The sequence below is a fragment of the Candoia aspera genome, chromosome 3 (assembly GCF_035149785.1).
Source record: "Candoia aspera isolate rCanAsp1 chromosome 3, rCanAsp1.hap2, whole genome shotgun sequence".
Lineage (NCBI taxonomy): Eukaryota > Metazoa > Chordata > Lepidosauria > Squamata > Boidae > Candoia > Candoia aspera.
The window spans coordinates 65,414,521-65,435,386 of NC_086155.1; the positions used below are offsets into that span (position 1 = coordinate 65,414,521).

A 20,866-nucleotide genomic window follows, 5' to 3' on the forward strand; every position below is an offset into this window, starting at 1 on the left:
CAATGTCACAATAAATGGAGAAGAAATTGAAGTCATCAACGATTTCATTCTACTTGGGTCAACGATCAATGCCAAGGGAAGTAGTAATCAAGAAATCAAACGATGTACTGTGCTGGGAAAATCTGCCATCAAAGACCTATCTAAAGTTTTCAGAAGTAAAGACGTCAGTTTAAAACCAAAGGTGCGTCTGACCCAAGCCATGGTCTTCTCAACTGCCACATATGCCTGTGAAAGTTGGACATTAAAAAAGGAAGATAGAAGAAGAACTGATGCATTTGAATTGTAGTGTTGGCGAAGATTATTGAAAATACCATGGACTGCCAGAAGAACAAACAAACCAGTTTTAGAAGAAATACAACCAGAATGTTCCCTAGAGGCGAAGATAACTAGGCTCAGACTCTCATACTTTGGGCACATCATCAGGAAAGACCGATCGCTTGAAAAGGACATCATGTTTGGTAAAGTCGAGGGCCAGCGGAAAAGAGGAAGACCCTCAATGCGATGGATTGATACAATCACAGCAACAATGGATGCAACATTGGAACAGTCGGGCATATGGCACAGGACTGAACAGCATTTCGTTCTGTTATACATGGGGTCGCCATGAGTTGTAAATGACTTGACGGCAACTAACAACTTGGTAGTCCTATCCCTGACCCCACATCAAATATAGACATTAAATAGCAGCAGCCTTTTAATACCAATGTTGCACAACCTTGATTGTGTACTTTTCCTACATTTATTCTTCCAGTTTCTTATTGCTCCTATAACCAAACTGGAGCAAAATTGGTCTTATCTCACAAATGCTACATTTTCTTGGGAAATCTGAGAAGAGGAACCTTTTCTTTCTTATGCCATAAAGGCAGTCTTCCCCGCTATGGTGACTTACCGATGTGTGGAGGTACATTATCCATTGATCCAGGCAGTATGGGTAATCATATCATAGTTCTACTGGTAATGGTAGGAATTGTAATCCAAGGCATCTGGAGGGGACAGTTGCCCTAGAGCAGTGTTTTCCAACCTAGCCAACTTCTAGATGGAAGGACTTCAACTCTCAAAATTCCCCAGCCAGTATAGCCAGCGTTGCTGAGAATTCTGAAATTTCTCCACACATTTGGAAATTGTCCAGGTTGAGAAATACTGCTTTAGAACGGTAATTCTTCCATCGTGGATTAATTTCCCCCTTTTGCTGCATTGATCTGGACGAGATTCCTGCATTTTCAGTTGGTTTTCCCCTGCTTTTGCCAATGAGCACTTTTATGTAGCCATTGTTTTTACTGTTTTTATTACTTTGGGGGACAGTGGTGCTATTTTGCTACTCTATTTCAGTTCTAAGCAGTGCCAGCAAGAAGGACAAAACTGGATTCGCTGCAAGCACAAACATGTCTTTGCAGCCCTAGTTGAGGTGGAGCTTGCTTGCTATTGATAGTTCCTTCCTGCTTCACCTGACATCCCTCCTCCACCTTGACTTGTCAGACAGGCTATTTTTGGACAGAGGTTTAGTACTCTTTCTGAAAAGGGCTAAGACAAAGTTCAGAAGTAGTCAACCAACAAGGTCACAGGCAACCTGTTACTTGGGAACTTGATAGATGGCTTAACCTGCTGTTCCACCCTACTGCCCACATTTGCTCAACCCCATTTGACCCCACAATAGAGAACAAGATTGGTGGTTATTTTCCCAGTAGAATGAGACACTCAATGAGAAGACAAATGAACCAGAGGAATTCACTGATCACTTTCCTTAATTGCCCCCCATTAAAACAGTAAAGGCAGCACCAGTAGATGGTCTTATTACAAAAGCAGAGTAGGGCTTGACTATCAAGGCAGCAAATTTTATGCCAGCATGTTTTCCTTATGGTTCAAGCACTGATGGCTAGCATAACGTAGCTGTCTGATTGTTTCTTAGCATGCTATAGTAGTCTGTTCTGTTAGAATATGAAAGCATCCTATTTTTTTCTTAGTAATAGAAGCAACTGGCATTTTTTTTGGAAGAGAAAGACGGGTCATAGAATTTCACTTGTTCCCAAATTATTTGCTTTCCTCTTCTTCTGGCAAGCAGACCTATTGCTATTTGGAGTCCAGCACAACACTGCCTTCTGGTCAGGAAATGAGATTGGACTTGCCAGTCCATTAACTCTTCTTGCTCCACCAATATGGGTGACCCAGAATCAGCATCAGATATGCACAAACTGCACAAAGGAGGAGATTTGGGACTCTTCAGCCTCTTTCGTCTAAGACCCTGCGTTCTGCTGCACTTCATGCTGTATGGGCACCCTTCTCCATGGTGAAAATCTGGAACAGCTCATGATAATTCAGGATTCTGCCAACCTCCTGGCTTACCAACGTGCCTTCAGTACAGAGCAAATGCCAATGTTTCAGGGGGCACCAAGCCAAATAGGGACTGAGTGAAATTGACCATGAGTGGCAAAGAAACTGGAAGGCGACCCTTATTTGCCGTTCCTCCTTTTTCTTCCATAATGATTTCAAATGGAATGAAGGAGATGATCCAAATTCTCTTTTTGTGTATGCTAATTGTCTCCTAACGATTCAGAATGTACCCTAATTAAATGTATCCTGTCTATTCATAACTTGGTGATGAATTACACAATTTAGGAAAGTGCTGTGCAAAAGTACAGAGCTCAGGGATAATGTTTTGTTACCTGCACAAGTTCTAAGCTCAGATCCCGGTTCGACAATGAAAAAAGGAAATCTGGTCTAGAAGACGGAGTCGTTTGCTGCTTGTCACTGGCAGAACTGACGGACCTCAGTTTCGATTGTCAACTATTTACTTAATGCAACGGTGACTTTTAGCCTCTGTGAGAGTTTAATAGCAGTTGTAGGGTTCCCCAAAATAGGATGCCTGTTGGAAGAATACTCTCGAGTATCTTATAAAGAAGAGGCAGCTTTTTCCTCCTTTGCCTCCAAGCATAATTAAGCATTATTCTCCAATCATGTTCAGGCATAGAATGTGTGCATTTGCCTTGTCCGGGCTATGTAGGGGAATTAAAAAAAAAATAACCCGTGTAATATGACGCCAGGAAGGCCCAAAGGGGGCAGAAACCGGATCTCAATGGATGAGAAAAACTCCAATTAATGTTTAACAAGATAGGATGGTCCGATGGGATAACGGTGGCGTGATCCGTCACATCCCCGCCCCAAAGGTTTAGAGGAGCACATGAACATGTAGGCCAAGGGAAGGGAAAGGAGAAGCAAGCGGAATTTCTGCGCGTGTGAGGGCGCGCACTTGCTGGGATGGGCATTTAGCGTTTGCTAATTCTGAGCGTCCCGCAAGGAGGAGAGGGGCAGCTTATAAACCCGTCCGCAGCAGCCGCCGCCGCCGCCCGCGAGCGCGCCAAAAAGTAGGCTCGCCTCGACGCCGCGTCCTGGCTCTGCCGGCGCTGGGCGCGGGATTCTTTCTCGGCCTGGCTCTAGGCCGGAGTTGGAGTTTCCCGCGCTCCGAGATCAGCTTTCCACCCCGCGCGACGATGGGCGGCCGTCGCTTCCTGCACGCTTCGCGGCTGCTGATCCTTGTAGGCGCGCTTGCTTGGTTAGCTCCGGCAGCCGCCCCTCACTACGACGCGGACGAAGGCGACGATCTGATCCCTTCCTTCGCTTTCGAGGAGGAGAACCTGACCGAATTCGGGAGACACCGAAGCGCACCCGCACCCTTCTACCGGAGCAATAAGGTGACCCGGGAAGGGAGAGGGAGGAGAGGCGAAAAGGTGGCGGCGAAAGGCTCGCGGGATTGAGACGTGCGTTGTGTGTCCTCGGCGGGGTGGGGGCTTTGCCCCGCTGGGCTCCGGACCCGAGGCGAGTGGGACCCGCGTGTTCACGGTGCCTGGGTGAACTCTTGGTGGCGGGTTGGAAAGAAGCGGCGCCGCTGCGTTTTGCGTCTGGTCTAGTTTTGCGGGGCAGGCAAGCTTAAGCGTAGCGTTTGCTCTGCCGACGCGAGGGGTCTCCCCGGGGCCGCTTTGGTCCATATCCTCATCCGCGATTTATAACGCCCGGTAGCGGCGTCCAAACATTGATGTGACAGTCCTGACGGTGAAGCTGGTAGAAGATGCTATCTAATGAGGAAATGCACTTCCTTGGTGCAGCGATCTGATGATCTCAAGCTGTCCCGTTATGATCGCTTCTCTCGGAATAAGCCCAGTGAATTCAGAGTCTTCTAGGGAGGCAGGCTGTAGATGAAGTGGGTTATGGGCCACAGAAGCTTACGATTGAGGGATTATATGAATTCACCCTTAAATATCATAAAAAAAGGAAAAATAGGGAAGTGGGAAGACAGATCTGATGCACTAGCTGCCTAACACTGCTACCCTGCTGGAATCTCCTGATTCCACTGACTTAGCATCTCTTTGTGTGCAGCTGTCAATTCCTAAAGGAGAAGTCTTGGAAGCTGTCTTTCTGTGCCTTGAAATTCCCCATTATCAAATGCCATGCAAGGTGGGGCTGGATTTATCCAGTTCTGAAGCATATAATCTCTGAGCACTCTCCTCATCGCAGTCTGCTTGGCTTGCTCCAGCACAAGGCCCTGGTGTTTCAAACAGCCTCCCAGGGAGGGCCCTGGGACAAGTCTAGCAGTAGTGCCATGGCAGGGTATCCTCAGTCTCTTTCCCCCTTGTTTGAACCCTGGGTTTCCCCAAGTGGACTTGGTGTCCTCCCTTGCTTGGGGCATTCTGCTGCTGCATTCAGACCCCTGATGGACGGGATGATGAGAATTGTAGTGATGGATGGATGGGTCACATACCATTACATGTGATGGGCTAACATTCCCATACCCTTTCATGTTGGCAGATGCTGGGAAAGCCTTTAGCCCAGGAGAGGTCAAAAAAGTCACACACCAAGCATTTCTATAAAAAGAATTTATTTACAGAAAGCAAAAACAAAAACAAAACACATTTAAAGGACTTAGCTCCCTTTGGAGCAAGCCTTGCTTGCCTACATTGCCGGCAGAGAAAAAAAAGAAGTGAGAACAAGTCCGGGCAGGTTTCCTCCCCCCCCAGGTGATTTGCATGAAGCACGTGAGAGGAGACAATCTAGTACAACCTTTTAACCGGGCCAAAATGATTAGGCACAATAGCAGTCTTAATCTATTAGTAGGAAAACCTCAACACTCCCCTTTTTACACTACAGATTAAGATGCATAACCAATCTTCTCTGACACCTTTATATTTCTTTCCATTCACATTACTTTACCATTATCTCCCCTTTGGTTCAACAGAAAGCTACCATTCTTCTTCCTGTGTTTTTCCAAACCTAGGTTATAATTCCAAGGCTTTTTAATGTGAAATGGCTTTTCATGCAGGCTTCAAAATCAAGCCTTTGTTTTTTTTTCTGTTGATGTGAACAGCAGCAAATCATCAACATAAATGTACAGATACATACAGCCTTGTTTGTCCTTCTTCATATATACACAGGGATCTGCTTTTCCTTTTTCAAAACCAAAATTCTGCAGTTTTTCATCTACTTTTTGGTTCCAGGATCTAGCAGCTTGTTTTAACCCATAGATTGACTTCTGCAGTTCACAGACTAGATTCTCCCCTTTTTCATAGCCAGGGGGTTGCTGCATGTATAATTTGTGGTCTAAATCACCATAGAGAAATGCAGTCTGAATGTCATAGTGGTTAACTGACATTCCCTTGAGTGCAGCAACTTTTAACAGTAATCTAATTGATTCACCTTTAGTAACTGGTGCAAAAGTCTTGTCAAAGTCTAAATCTTTCCTTTGAGTGAACCCTTTTGCAACCAACCTTGCTTTATATTTTTGGATTTTGCCATCAGCATCCCTTTTCAGTTTGAAAACCCACCTACAACCCAGACAGCATTCATTGGGAGGTAGATTTACCAGTTTCCATGTTTTATTTTCTTTCAAGGATGCTAATTCCTGTTGCATGGCAGAATGCCAATTTTGTGCAATCTCAGGTGGTAAAGCATTTACTTGTTCTAAAGACTCAGGTTCTGTGAATATGTGAAAAGCCTTTACTGTTTCAGCCTGAAAACGTGATGGAGGAACGCCTTTATTACTCCTCTGAGATCTGCGAGGTAATACAGGGCTTAAATTTTGACTCCTATCACTTTCCTGAGAAGCATCTGTCTCATCAGACAGATCTTCAGTTTGCTTTTCTGGTTTAATGTCCTCATCAGGCAAAAGATCACCATCAGCAAGTCCTTGCTGTTCTCTTGTGGTGGTCAGTTCAACTGGAGAGCTAGAATTTAATCTCCCCCAGTTTTGTTCAGCAAAAGAAGCGCTTTTGCTAATTATTAATTTCTCTCCCATTATGAACCTGTAGCTCCTCTGGCTTTGTTCATAGCCAACAAAGATGGCTTTCTTTGTTGTGGGGCCTCCTTTCCTTCTCTGCTGTTTTGGAATGTGAACCCATGCAGTGCTACCAAACACTCTAAGATGGCTTACCTTTGGTTTCACACCATAAAACAAATGGAATGGAGTGTCCTGAATCAGAGTTATACAACCTGTTCTGTACATAAGTGGCAGTCGATATTGCCTCTCCCCAGAACTTAAAACATAATCGTGAATCTTTTAACATGCATTCCATCGCATTTTGCAAGGTTCTGCCCTATCTTTCAGCAACACCATTTTGCTGAGGGGTGTACGGGTTAGAAAGAATTTGTTCTATCCCCTTTTCCACTAGGAACCTTCTGAATTTGTGAGAAAGGTATTCTCCTCCTCTATCACATTGGAGTGCAGATACAGGCCTAGGGAATTTTCCATTTGCCCATGTCACAAAACTTTTAAATTTCTCAAATGCCTCATCTTTATGTTTTAAGATGTAGATAAATGTGTTTCTTGAGCAATCATCAATGATGGTCATTGCATACCTTGCTTGTCCAAGACTTGGAGCAAAAGGACCAATAATATCAGAGTGTACAATTTCCAAAGGTCTAGTTGTAACTCTGTCACTGTGCTTACTCACAGGAGCTTTTAGTGTTTTGCATTCTTTGCAAACTACACAGTCTAAGTATTTATCACAGGGTTTTATCTTTAGGTCAGCACACAGCTGTGGCATTTGTGCTATATACTTGAAATTAGCATGACCAAATCTCCTGTGCATCAGGTGTACACATTGGTCATGATATGGTGTGTTGCCAACTGCAGCCTTGCAGCTTGGCTTCCTTGCATTTTGCACAATGTACAAGGAGTCTTTTAACATACCAGTAGCACACAATTTCCCATTTTTACGTATCTCACAACCATTTTTCTTAAATGTTATGATATACCCTGTTGCAGCCAATTGTGCCACAGATAAAAGGTTTGATTGTAAATTTGGCACATACAACACACCTTTTACAGTTTCTCCTAAGCAGGATAAATACAAGTCACCTTGTCCCATAATTTTGGTCACAGACCCATCAGCCAAAGATACACTTTGTCTTTCAGTTTTAGACAGTGACACAAAAGAGCTTTTACAATTACATAAATGACAACTGGCCCCAGAATCTAACACCCATACATCAGAATTACCCTTCTCAGCAACCTGTGCAATTTGGGTTGTCTGAAGAGCCTTCTTCTGTGTTGCCCTTGTGTTCTTCTGCTCTGTCTTTCTACTCTTGGGTCTCATGGCACAGTCTCTTTGCAAATGTCCAGCTGAACCACAAGTGAAGCATCGCTGGCTTGCTAGCGCTGTGGCCTCAGGTTCCTTTCCCTTCTTTTCCCTCATTTTCTGGTATTGCAGCTTTCCAGAAGAGATGGGGGGGATCTTTCCTCTCTCTTCTCCCATTCAGCGAGTAAGCGCTGTGTAACATACAATGGGGTGAGGTCTGCTTCAGGCATAGCCTCCAGGGTACAAATCAGCGTGTCCCACATTTCATTTAGTGAGGACAGGAGGATATAGGATTTTGTGAGAGGTGTAAATTCCATTCCTCTCTCCTGCAACTCAACAAACAGCTGCTGAATATAATGCAGGTGCTCAGGAAGGCTTTCTCCTTTTGCAAGGTAGACTCTGTACAGCTTTTTCGTCAGAGTAACTTTACTCCCTGCTGTTGCCTTTACATATAAGTCTCTCAAAGCGTCCCAAAGTTGCTTTGCAGACTGCATGCCTTGCACGTGGACTAGCTGATTGTCCTCAACTCCCAGGATAATGGTGGCTCTAGCCCGCTCATCCTGTCTCAGCCATTCAGCACTTGGATTTGGGGGGTTTTGCTCACCAATTGGCAGCCAAAGATTCTCTCTGCGAAGATACATCTCCATCTTCAGGGCCCAATTCAAATAATTGGTCTCTGATAGGCGCTCCAGAGGCATCGCTGAGGGCTGGGAGGTAGCCATGGCTTCTTCCTTCTTTTGCAAGTCACCTCAGCTAGCTTCTAAGTCCTGCAGACCGGCAGTTGCTGGAAAATCTCCAGGTGGCTCCAAAGAAAATCTTCACAGGTCTTTGCTACCTGCCTTTAAATTGTGCATGAGGTGTGGAGTTGATCTCTCTGGGTTTTACTGCGTTGTTTACTGGGCACATAACCTGTTGGCAGATGCTGGGAAAGCCTTTAGCCCAGGAGAGGTCAAAAAAGTCACACACCAAGCATTTCTATAAAAAGAATGTATTTACAGAAAGCAAAAACAAAAACAAAACACATTTAAAGGACTTAGCTCCCTTTGGAGCAAGCCTTGCTTGCCTACATTGCCGGCAGAGAAAAAAAAGAGGAAGTGAGAACAAGTCCAGGCAGGTTTCCTCCCCCCCCAGGTGATTTGCATGAAGTACGTGAGAGGAGACAATCTAATACAACCTTTTAACCCGGCCAAAATGATTAGGCACAATAGCAGTCTTAATCTATTAGTAGGAAAACCTCAACATTTCATTACTAAGAATTTCGGGCAAGGGGTGGGGAGTGACAAAGAATCACTTCCTAGCTGTTTTCCAACAAGTGTATGCCTGTAGCATTTTGCTTAAAGAACCCAAAACTTCTGAAAGTCCCCATGGTATCTTATGAGTTCTCGTACAACCCTTAATTAAAAAGGAACTCTGGCACACGAGATAAGCTGTGCCATCCAGGAGGCACAGTGCTTTGGGTAGAGGGAACAATTATCAACCAGACAATGTTCTATTCTCTTGATTTGTCTTTAGGGCACCTCTGAGCCTTGCTTGCTTGCTTGGACTGCATTTATTCTGAGTATTTGATTCCTATGCACTGGTAGCACCAGCCAGAGAAGGACTGTAAAACAATGATGTGTTGTGGAGGGTGACTTGCTTAGTTGCTGCAGGGCACACCAGAGCAATTCTAGCTTATATTTCTGGGGATGCTTCCAGGGCTCAATCTGCAGTTCAATAATGGATCAGGGATATTTCGCTGTTTAACTGAAAAGGACAGGCAAGCAAGTGACAGTGGGGTTTCTAGATGCATGGGCACCTTATCTCCCCTTTGAGATAGAGGGCATTTTCTCCTTTGCACCTAACAATGGCACAAACATGCCTGATGGTATCTTTTTTCTGTCTTCATCTTGCCTCTGGCCCATGAGGCTTGCGGTAAGTAGTCCTTTGCAACACAGTGTTAAAAGTAGCATTTCCCCCTTATTCCAACGCTATCCTAAGGGTACCACAAATTGTATAAAATCTGCTAGGCTTAGTCAAACATCATTTCAAAGGGAAATTAGGTGATTGTTGGGCTATTCTTGTTTGGGCTGTAGGAAGGTCTGGTTATTTTTAGCTGGGCTCCCTCTCTGTATCTGCCAGGTCTTTGAGCTGACTCCTAGCTCTGTGTAATGGTATGTGGAAATGACCTTGGGAGATGGGGGAAAGAGATGCTGCCTAGGGAATGATCAGATAAGAGAGGGTATAGCACACAGCTGCATAACGGGAAAAGAAAGGAACTCAGAAAGGAATTATCCTTAACTTATCAGGCTGTAAAAGAGATGGCGGGAGATTTGTACTTTCAGACTTGCAAGTTTCTGTTAATGTAGCTGTAAAGTTCTGACACAGTTGACTCAATAAGGTTCTGACTCATGCATCCAGATGAAATGCAGATTTCAGATTTATTGATGATGTGTACAGATTAAAGCAAAAAGCCATGACTAAAAAAAATTCTCACACAGGCTATCAAATAAAAATCACACAAACACATCAGAACCCCCTTCACATTCCATCCCCCCTGTCCCTCAACAGTTCAGCATTCCAACTCTGCCCATCTCTGCCTGCCACAACCCTGGACCCCACCATTAGACAAAACATAATCCTTTCTCACTCTCAGCATCTCTCCCCCTCCCATCCGGAGCTTGACATGCATTGCTGCAATGGCAGAGAACACAATCGAACGATTTAACTATTCTTTGATTGTGGGTTCTGACAGTAGCCTTACAATAAAGTAGATTAGCTCATCCGGTTGTGTTTCCTGTCTGGGCTACTTGCTCTGAGACCAGAATCAGTCTGAACAGCATCTAATCAGCAGTGGTGATGGGGAGCTGTGAGGTGATGCAGGAAAAAGAGCTGTCTCTTTGATGCTCCGTGGCACAGTTGGTGTCTGTTAGTTGTTGTTTGAGCTGCTTTTAAAGCATGACATTAGAGCTCTTCTGGAATGGCATGAAACTCCTGTTCTGCTCCTTTTGAATTGAGAGTTAGTGCTCTTCTGCAAGAGTGCTAACCCTGCGGGCAAAACCATCCCCAGTATCAGCTGATGGCCAGCTTCACATAAAAAACACTTGTGCAAAACCAGAATGTGTTTTGACTGATGGTTACAGTCTAGTCAAGGGTCTAGTTAAGGGTGAAAACCCACCTGTCCCCCAGCCTCATCCAACATTTGTCCCTTCAATTGTCATTGGTGGAGTGATTTGGAAATTGCCAAATATTTGTCTTTTCTCCCATCACCAATGCCAAAGCAGCATTGTTTGATTGTTCTTCCCTTCAGTTTCTTCAAGGCACGCAACAGTCCTATTTCTGTAAACAAAGCCAAGTAAAGGAGTACATTCAGACAGAAGGAATGTTAAACCAGGATAGCAGCTGATGAATGTGTTATTTGAATGCAATGTGAAATCCATGCATTCCTCAAATGAATTGGCAGAGAAGTGAATATACAATATTCAGTGCATAACTAGGGATAGTATGGGATTTGGAGTACTATCTTGATTCAACCACAGTTTTAAGGATACAAAATCCTCGAAATCTTTTATTTACCTACCTTTGATAAATAGGAAAAATGAGTATGGAGTGTAATAGAGATGATGAGTAAGATTACACTGCACAGAAATTCAGGAGAAGAAAAACTTCTAGAATGACTTTTCTGGACATTTTATTCATTCAGGTGTGGAATGAATAAACCAGACCATGTAATTTAGCACCAATTGTTCTGTTCGCAAAAAGAGGGAGTAAAATGTCTGTTTCCTTTATAAAGTTCTACTTATAATTGATACAACTGAAGTGAACTTCAAATTCCATAATCCTTCCACTAAGTGACCAACTGACGGATTATGGGACTTGAAATTCAACACATTTGGAAGAGTCTTTTTAGATCAATGCATCCCCCTTGGTTACTGCATTTTACCAAAAGAGATTTTTGTGTCATCCAAGTTGGATTGCCCTCCGACCCATTCTCTGCTTCTTGTTTCAACACAGGAGGCCTGGCGCATATCTGGACAATACATTGTGGTGCTTAAGGAGGAAACCCTTAAATCCCAAACCTCACAAACCGTCAAGCGCTTGCAAGCCAGAGCAGCCAGGCATGGCTATATGACCAAAATCCTGCATATATTTGAGGAGCTATTCCAGGGCTTTGTTGTGAAGATGAGCAGTGATGTGCTGCATATGGTAAGTTCACTTCTACTTGATTGTCCAGATGTTAGTCTGCCTGTCAACCAAGGGTGTCTGCACATAAAAAGTGGGTGGTGTACATAAACAATGGGGAAGTTTTGATCAAACCATCATGGCAACCATTTTGATTTTTTGGGCCATATGCTGCGGACAACCCTGCTCTCAACAATCCCATCTGTTAACAAAACTGTCTCAATAGCAACTGAATCTATAAGCAACAAACCTGGCAGTATTTAATTGTGATTAAACCAATTTACTGGGAATGTTTGCTGTGTGTGGGTTAAAATATATAACCTCTTTTATTTAATAAAAATAATATTCAATATGGGAGGAATATCCTTCTATTGGTCCCTCATTAGATACTTTGTTTCACCAGATCCCAAATCAGAATTTGTTCATCTAGTGAAAGTCTTCATCGCAAAGAGTCAAACTTACTATATTTACAGAAGAACCTACATATCTACATGGGGGTGGGGGTTTGCTGATGATGACCGGCTGGAGATAATGTTGAATACATGTGGAAAGTATCACACTAAGGAAGGGTGTCATAAACAGAGGCTTGATTTGTATTTTATCCATCCTCATCAACTAAAAAATCATTCTGTGCTAATCTTAACTAAAGATTCTGTTGAAGTGACTCCTAGTGATTATATGGACAGGCCCATATAGTTTTCTTGGCAATAATATGGAAATTGTTTGCCGTTGTCTTCTTCCAGTCATGGGATTTCTTAGTAGTCTCCCATTCAAGTGTTCACCAGAGATTAGCAAAGGTTGGCTAGCTGTTGCCACTGGCTGTAGAAGATAACCTTTTCTGAAGTTTTCTTATATTCAAGAGTAACAAAACTAAGTATTTTATTCAGCAAAAAATCAACACAGTGCAGTTAATGAATGTTGCATTCCAGAAGATTTAAAGCTTTACTTGGAAGTGAGTTGTATTAGAATTCTTGCAAATTGCTAGATTACCCCTTGCTTCTTTATACTATTAATTGGTTTTGATAAGTTCCTTTGCATTTTTAGAAAGTGATTTTTTTCTGTAGAAAAGTATTGTAAAATATATTTCTTTTAGCTTCCACATCTGTGTGCTTTGGTAAATTGTTTTGTGTATATAGAGTATGCCTCTATAGTTTGGTCTAGTTTGGTCTATAGTTTGGTCCAGTCTGGTCTAGTGGTTAAGGCAATGGGCTAGAAACCAGAAGACTGAGAGTTCTTGTCCTGCCTTAGGTATGAAAGCCAGCTGGGTGTCCTTCAGCCAGTCACTCTCTCTCAGCCCAACTCACCTCACAGGGTTGTTGTTGTGGGGAAAATAGGAGGAGGAAGGAGTATTAGGTATGTTCACTGCCTTGAGTTATTTATAAAAATAAAGGCAGGATAGAACATTAATCAATTAATCAATTAATTAATTAATTAACAGTGTTCGTAAACTAAAAACGGAACCCTGGTTGAGAAACCCTGCTCTAGAAGCTAATCCTCCAACATCCATAGACTCAAGATCTTGTTGTTAGCAGTTTGTTAGCTGTGGTTTTATACTGGGAAAGGACTCCTGGGAATAACAAGGGTCCCTGATTCTGGCTTTGACTTAGGTATTGGAACCCCAGTTTCTCAATGTTGTGCAACCAGAAATAGGAGTGTCATTTTGGTTGAAGTTCACAGGTTATTGTGATGCTAAAAAGTTGCCCTGAGCTCCTTGAAAAGGGACAAGATACAGTACCTAGATATTGGGGGACCCAGTACTGTGTAGCTGTGCTATGGCTAGATAGTGGCTCCACTGTTGGACAAGGAGCATATCACACACCCATGCTGACATGCTTTCCTCCTGTTCTTTAGACCAGTGGAAAGTCTGTTGCTTTAAGAGCTGCTGCCCCCATGGCCTGCCACTTGCTGCACTTTAACAAGGCTGGTGGTGTTGCTGCCGCAGAAGGTCAGGCAGTTTACATCCTGGGCAGCAATTCATTCTTCTGGGCTGGGAAAAAGCAGCAGCACCCTCTTCTCTTGGTGCAAGTGCTCTCTGGAAAGCCCCTCCCTCCCTCACCTTTCCTTCCTCCTTTAATCTCAGCATTCGCAGCAGGAGAGGTTGTTCCCTGACTCTTTTTCCCAGCCTAGAAGAACTAATCTTCTCCAGGGTTGGCTGGTTGGCTGGCTACTGGCACGCGGGGTGGGGTGAGTCTGTCAGATGTTGGTGCTATAGAGAAGAGGAGGAGGAAGGTGGATAGATGAGCAGGATTGTGATGCAGAAGAACCCTGTTGCTTTCCTTTGCTTCCTGCCTTGCCTCCTAGGCAGTCTTTTGCGGGCTAAACTGGCAAAAGTAGGAGAAAAGAGAGCAGGGAAAGGGGGAAAGGAGAGCATTGCTGGCTGCGGTTCCTAAAAGAATGCAGATAATGTCTTCCATGGGAAACCACTTTAAGTGCTGAAGGGAATATCGTCCTCCTGGTTGAACTTCCACAAGGCAGTATTCTCACAAACAGAACAAAAACAAAACCCAGGTATGGGTTGCACTGATGAGGTGTCCAGTTCCTCTGGTAGCCATAGCAAAATTGCCCATGGAAGTACACGGTCCTACAGCCAGATGGGAAGGGTTGGTTGGTCCTGTGGCCAGCCAGTTGGAGCCCAACAGGTCATTGACTCTTCAAAGACTTCTCTTCTATGCAATGTATGCTATTCACATAGGATGTTTTGTTCTTTGAGTTGGGGCAAAGTGGAGGAGGACTTGGTACAGGTTCATGTCCACCCTCATCTGTGGAAACTGAATGGATGACTTCAGGTCAGTCAATCAGTCTCAGCTCTGCCTACCTCCCAGGACTGAAGGGAGATCCCCATGTAAGCCAGCTTGAGCTCCTAGGGTAAATATAGGATATCAGTCTAATAAATAAAAAGAAGTGTATGGCTCCCATTTATTCCTGTGGAAATGGATAGAGAAGGCATTTTGCAAGGTCTTTGCTCTTTGGTTTGCAACATGAAAATCAGGGAGCTTTTTAAGCAATTGGTGATTCTTTCTAAATATTTTATAAGTTGCAGATAATGGTGCAAGACCCAGCAGGGTGAGGAGGGATATTTGTTTAATGCCTCCCTGTTGCCAAATGGATGTCAGGTTGCTTTGTACACAAAACTGGGTCAGAAGACTTGTGCAATAGCACAGTGGGCTGAAGTGGATGCACTTATGTACCACATTCGAGGATGACCTTCCCTAACCTGGTGTGCAAATGTTCTGTCTGGCTGGGAATTTTGAGAATTGAAATCCAACCCATTCAGGGGCACCTTCTTGGGGAAAACTTTTTAAGGGAAATAAACGATTCATTAGGGAAGGCAAGTTTCACTGAGATTTTCTACTCTTCGATGGAATTCTCTGCAGAGCAACTTTCCCCACCTGGAGAAAACAGTATAGTGCCAAACCTTGACCTTCTTGGTTACAACTCTCATCACGTGAAGGAGACATTTTTTGATTTTAACACCGCTGATCCCTTCAAGGCATTTAATTGAATGTGGAAAAGATGGAGAGGGGAAAAGTGATGTTGAAAGTTAGGATTATGCAGGAAAGAAAAGTGAGAGTCCATCGGAGTTGGGCAGCCAATAAATTTAAACAAACAAACAAACAGATAGATAGATAGATAGATAGATAGATAGATAGATAGTTAGTAGTAATAATGAAGTGACCATCTGTAATGATTGCCCAACCCAAATACTCAGACTCACCAGAAGTTGCTAAATGAAATCTATTAGGGAACTTAGGACAAATACAGAGAAAGCTGAGAATGAGCAAAAGCGCGCCAAATACAAACTTAAAACCCTCGGTGCAAACGTACCCCGCCTCCCTGCCAGCAGCCCCGCCCGTCCCAGGTGCTGGCAACCGTCAGAACTGCTAGCCTGGGAAAGTAACCTTGAACACAACAGATAACCCAAACACATTCCAAAAGCAGAGCCAAGAGATAAATCCTCCCATCCTCCCGTGAAAGATGAAACACGCATCCAGCTAATGACATGCGAAACGTTACGATGTATCAAAGACATTGAAACGGCGAACATGACACCATCACAGAATGTTGTGGATCCTTTCTGAGATATATTGCTAGGACTAGATAAGAGCCTAGACAATTCCCTTCAAAAACAATTTGATTAGAAAAGGGTACTTCCAAATAAAGGTTTTTCTATAATACAAAGAATTTGGTTTGGGGTTTTTTATCCCCAGGAATTACGGAGAATCCTTTACTTTTGCTCTGTGTTGTTCTATCTAACTATCCAATTCTACTCAATTTAACATTCTGTCATGTATCCTCCTACATTTTTGCTTCTGTATTCTAAAGACAACACTGGAATATTGTTTTCTTACTATGCATGCATGCTTGTGGGCATGTGTCTGTCTGTATGTGTACGTATGTATATGTTCATATGCATATGGTATATATAGAAATAAGGTATATAGAGAGAGAGATTGGGTACTGAATGGAGGCTCAGTTCTCAGTCTCATCCTTTACATTCTTGTGTGGTTCTTGTAATGCCAAAGGCTTTACATCTTGGTTCGAAACATGTGTTGCAAAATGCATGGCAGAATCACATGCCATTTACTGGTATTCGGGATGACTCTATATAGAGTCCTATCTGGGAAAAGTTGTTTCATGGTGTGATGAGGAAAAAGGATGCAATTATAAGTATGCTTCTTTTGTATCATTTATATAATTGTTGCAAAAAGAATGCTGTAGTCCTGCTGCGTGTGTTGCACACACTTTCCTCTGGCTTCTTTTGTGCAGGCTTTGAAACTCCCACATGTGGATTACATAGAAGAGGATTCTTACGTGTTTGCTCAAAGCATTCCCTGGAACCTTGGCCGGATTGTCCCAGAACAGGACAACCTGAATGAGTATAACCCCCCCAGTAAGCTACCCCTTTCATTTTTTCCACATTTTTTCAGAAGCAGACAGAGATCCTCTGTCAAAAGCAATGGACATTTATTCCAACAAGAATTGGAGGAATGGGATACAAATTCAAATTTTACCAGTGAGCATGGGCCAGGTTGAGTTTATTTTTCACTAAGGATTACAGAACTAAGTCTTGCTTATATCAGAGTGAATGGACAGCAGGGTGTCCAAGAGAGGAGACAATTGTTTCCATTCAGAGGCAACTTCTGTTGCTCTCCCAACTCAAAATCAATTATACATTTTAGTCTCTTCCAGGAGATAAATTTAGGAACACTTAAAAAAATAAAAGCCTTATTTGGAGGGAGAATGTTCCAGCCTAAATACCTGAATGAGACCGGAGACCTTCTGACTCTTTTGGAGCTTTTGGACATCATATTTTTTAATGGATATGAACAAAAAAGGAAACATTGGGATAACCAGAGCAGATTGAAAAGCCATGGAGATAGAAATAGAATTAACCTCAATGAACAGTTTGTTAACTGGAAATTTTCTCCATTCACTGATGCTTACAAGATTTCTCAGGGTTGTTCTTATGCATACTTTGTAAATTGTTTGGTCACCCTAGAGATTTCTTTTATTTGTCCTTTGGCTAAATGTTGATCATGGAGGCTACCTGAATGTAAGGATTTTTGAAAAAAGGGCTTTTGGAAGTTGAGTTGGATTGGGACAGAGTAAAAATCATTCATGCAATAGTCCCAGCCACGCCTCCCCATTCCCAAGTTTTTTTTTTTCAAAAAAATCAACTTCACAATGACAAACTATGTTGCAAACATTATGTCCATGTATTGGCTGCAATCCACAGTTCACCCTTCTATTATCCAGATTTTAAATCTGACCTCCTGATGTAGGATCCCAATATTTAACTCATTTCAAACACCTTCCATTGCTAAGGTCCCAGAGAAATTCAAATTAAGACTAACATTCCATTGTTGTAGGACTTGGCTGGATAATTTGATTATGGAATTTGCCATAATCAAGATTGATCTTGAATATTGGCAAACAAAATAAAAACAGCAGTTATTTGTTGCAGTAAGCATCTTGGACACATCCTTTTGGTATCACTGATTCTCTCTATAGATACTGGTGAACTGGTTGAGGTTTATCTGCTAGATACTGGTGTCCAGAGCACCCATCGGGAAATCGAAGGGAGAATATTTGTGACTGAGTTTGAGAATGTCCCTGAAGAAGATGGTACTCGCTTTCACCGCCAGGTAGGTACATTTCTTTCTTGTGGCAGGAGAATCTGGGAGTGGTAATTTCAATACATCTGGGACATGTCGTTCATAAAGGTTGACTTGGTTCTACTTTTATAGTTTTAGTGTTAAAACCCAATCAGTAATAATAAACATAATTCTTAACTCTTGGAGCACTTCATGAAAATGCTGGATCAAGCATCTATGATGGTGCCTCCCTGGACCCATTGTATCTAATTAAATCTATTATGAGTTTTATTCCTTCATTATATGCTGGTGAAAGTGAATCATTTGGGAAATGGGTGATGGGTAGAGTTGGCTATAACTCTCTATGCCCAAAACATTGGAATCACCTGTTGTTTGGCATTCCTTTCTCCATCCAGAATGTAGAAGTTCCAGGTTCAGGTGCTTGTTCCTTCTGGGAACTGACACATTGGACAAGAATGCCAGGTTGATGAGCCTTAAAATGTTTTTCATTAATACCTATAATTAAAACTCTAGTTTACTTTTAATTTTTCTAGTTGAGAGTTGTCTTGAGTGGTGTTTGATTTATAAATTCAAATCATTATTATTATTATTATTACATGTATTTGGGCTTACAATAAGTGCAAAACTTTGTATTTACGCTCCCTGGCAGGCCAGTAAGTGTGACAGCCATGGGACCCATATGGCAGGAGTAGTGAGTGGAAGGGATGCTGGGGTAGCCAAAGGCACCAATGTCCGCAGCCTCCGTGTGCTCAACTGCCAAGGAAAAGGCACTGTAAGCGGCACACTGATTGGTGAGTAGTGGCAAGTGTGGTTTCTAACTTTTCCAAAATCAAATTCTCGTTTTGATATGAATATGTAATTTGTCATACATTTTTGTGAGCATTTCTCTCAATTTTATTTGCTTGTAGTTGTGTATTTTTGCAAAGAATGTTACATAAAATATTTCTATATACTCTTTCTCCTAATACCCATTTTTCTCTGTATATCGCTTTAATATAAATATTTTATATGAGGTTTTTTTGAGTTGCAAACAGCAGTCCAAAATCCAGAAGACTCTAGTCTGATTCACATTTAGGCCTAGGAAGTGAGAATTAATTATATTGGATTAAATATAATTAAATTATATTGGATTAAAGTGTGTTTTAGACCAATTTCTCCCTCATTGTTACTGATGAAGAGCGACAGTTGTTGCAATAGCAAAGCTAGGATCAAACTGTACATTATATTTATTACTTACCATATAGCTGCTTTTACTGACTGGGCAGTTTACAAAATACATATTTGCATGGGAAGAGGGCTAGGATTTGGACATTGGAAACAGGAAACAAAATAGCAGGGGGAAGATCTGAGGCTTGTTCAGATCAGAAGCTTGCATACAACCAGCAGGGTCAGCTGTACACTGTAGCATGAACAGAAGCCCTTAGACTTTAGATCAGTGTTTCTCAACCTTGGCTGCTTGAAGATGTGTGGACTTCAATTCTGGGGGTTGAATCCACACATCTTCAAGCAGCCAAGGCTGAGAAACACTGCTTTAGATGTAATCTGTAAATGTTCAGCAGTGTTTTTAGTATTGTCATCCAGGGCTTCCACAGGGCAGTCAGCAAAGAAGATGGAAGCCATGACTGTGTTATTGGAGCCGCACCCCTTTTTTATATGTGTTGCATCTACGATTCATGTAAATGGATGGATGGGGCTTTGATTCTATGGCTCTGGCTACCATCTTGACTTTTTTACACACGCACACACACACACACACACACAGTGAACTCCCCTGGCTGACTTACTACTTGTGGAAATAATCTGTTGACTGAGATAGAATGAAATATTCAGCCTAGTTCTCAGCTCTTGCTTCAGTATCTGCATAAACCTTTTTAAAATAAAACTACTGAAATATAATGCTTGTTGATCCTCAGCATCTAAAGATTTCCATTTGTAATTTCCCAGTTGATGGAAAAGCTCCATCTCTCTCCTCTGTCTTGCAATAAAGAAGAAAAGGATGATAGTCCAGATAGTATTTATTACGAGAAAGCGTTGCATTATCTGAAGATTTTCTAAATAACTGGAGATGGTGAAATGTTAATATCAATCAACTTCCTTGTAGAAGTACTGAAATTCTATTGTAAACAAAATAATCTAGCAATTGGATCCAATCTATTGGGATATTTAGACTCAAACAGGCAAATGTCCTTTCTATACTCCATGTAGGTGTCAGGGAAATTGGCGAAGAAACCACACTGAGTCAGAATTGCAATTCTAGGTCACTTTATTGTTTCTGCCATGTACAGAATCTTGCCAGACTAAAGGTTCCTTAACTGACTTAAGGGAAAAATACTTTTGGGAATCTAGGGTTGTGCTAGTCTAACTTTCTTCCTCCCCCCCACCCCAGTCTCCAAACTATGCAAGCTGTGGGAACGTTTATCTGCCTGGAATGCACTCTCTACTCCTTATCTCCGAGCTCCATCACAGTAGGGATCTACAAGTAGATATCTGAGTGACTTATAGTAGCTTACCATAGGCATCTGCAGTGGGGAGGAGAGATGGGATGAAACATGTGTCACAACCTTGTGATACAAACTCCACTCTTTACATTCTTGTATAATGGGTGCAAGCTAGAAGGTATGTAATGGTATGTGTGACCTTGGTAGACAGGAAGAAGAGCCGCAGCCTAGGTAACCATCATGCAGAAGGTATCTCAGCCCACAGAAGGAAAAAGGGTGTGGCAAGTGTCTCAGAAGGGACCCTCCCTAGTTTTCTGGAAAGTAAGAGTAAAGGAGGGGAGTAGTGCTTTCAGACTTGCAAGATTCTGTTAGTGTAAACTTACAATAAAGGTAGTATTACTACTTATGGTTTGTGCTTGTCTGGACTACCTTGAAGGGCTGATATTTCCTCACCCCACATCATAGCTCATAGCTGTGGCTATAAGATGGCATATACCTTAGGAAAAACTCAATTTATGGGTTATCCAGAGGGGCCAGTACTGCATTTATTAAGAGCTGAAATTACAGGTCAAGAAATTCTTAACTAATATTA

At 42.4% G+C, this 20,866-nt stretch overlaps 1 protein-coding gene across 1 annotated transcript in view; it reads left to right on the forward strand.

Annotated features, from left to right (window-relative positions):
• The first annotated feature begins 3,164 nt into the window (after positions 1-3,164).
• PCSK9 (proprotein convertase subtilisin/kexin type 9) overlaps positions 3,165-20,866 on the forward strand; it is a 28,998-nt gene continuing 11,296 nt past the window's right edge. Inside the window, exons 1-5 of the mRNA XM_063298006.1 lie at positions 3,165-3,686; positions 11,553-11,744; positions 16,488-16,611; positions 17,733-17,866; positions 18,486-18,627. Coding sequence (XP_063154076.1) covers positions 3,486-3,686; positions 11,553-11,744; positions 16,488-16,611; positions 17,733-17,866; positions 18,486-18,627 — 793 coding nt within the window. The 5' untranslated portion in view covers positions 3,165-3,485. The remainder of the gene's footprint in view (positions 3,687-11,552; positions 11,745-16,487; positions 16,612-17,732; positions 17,867-18,485; positions 18,628-20,866) is intronic.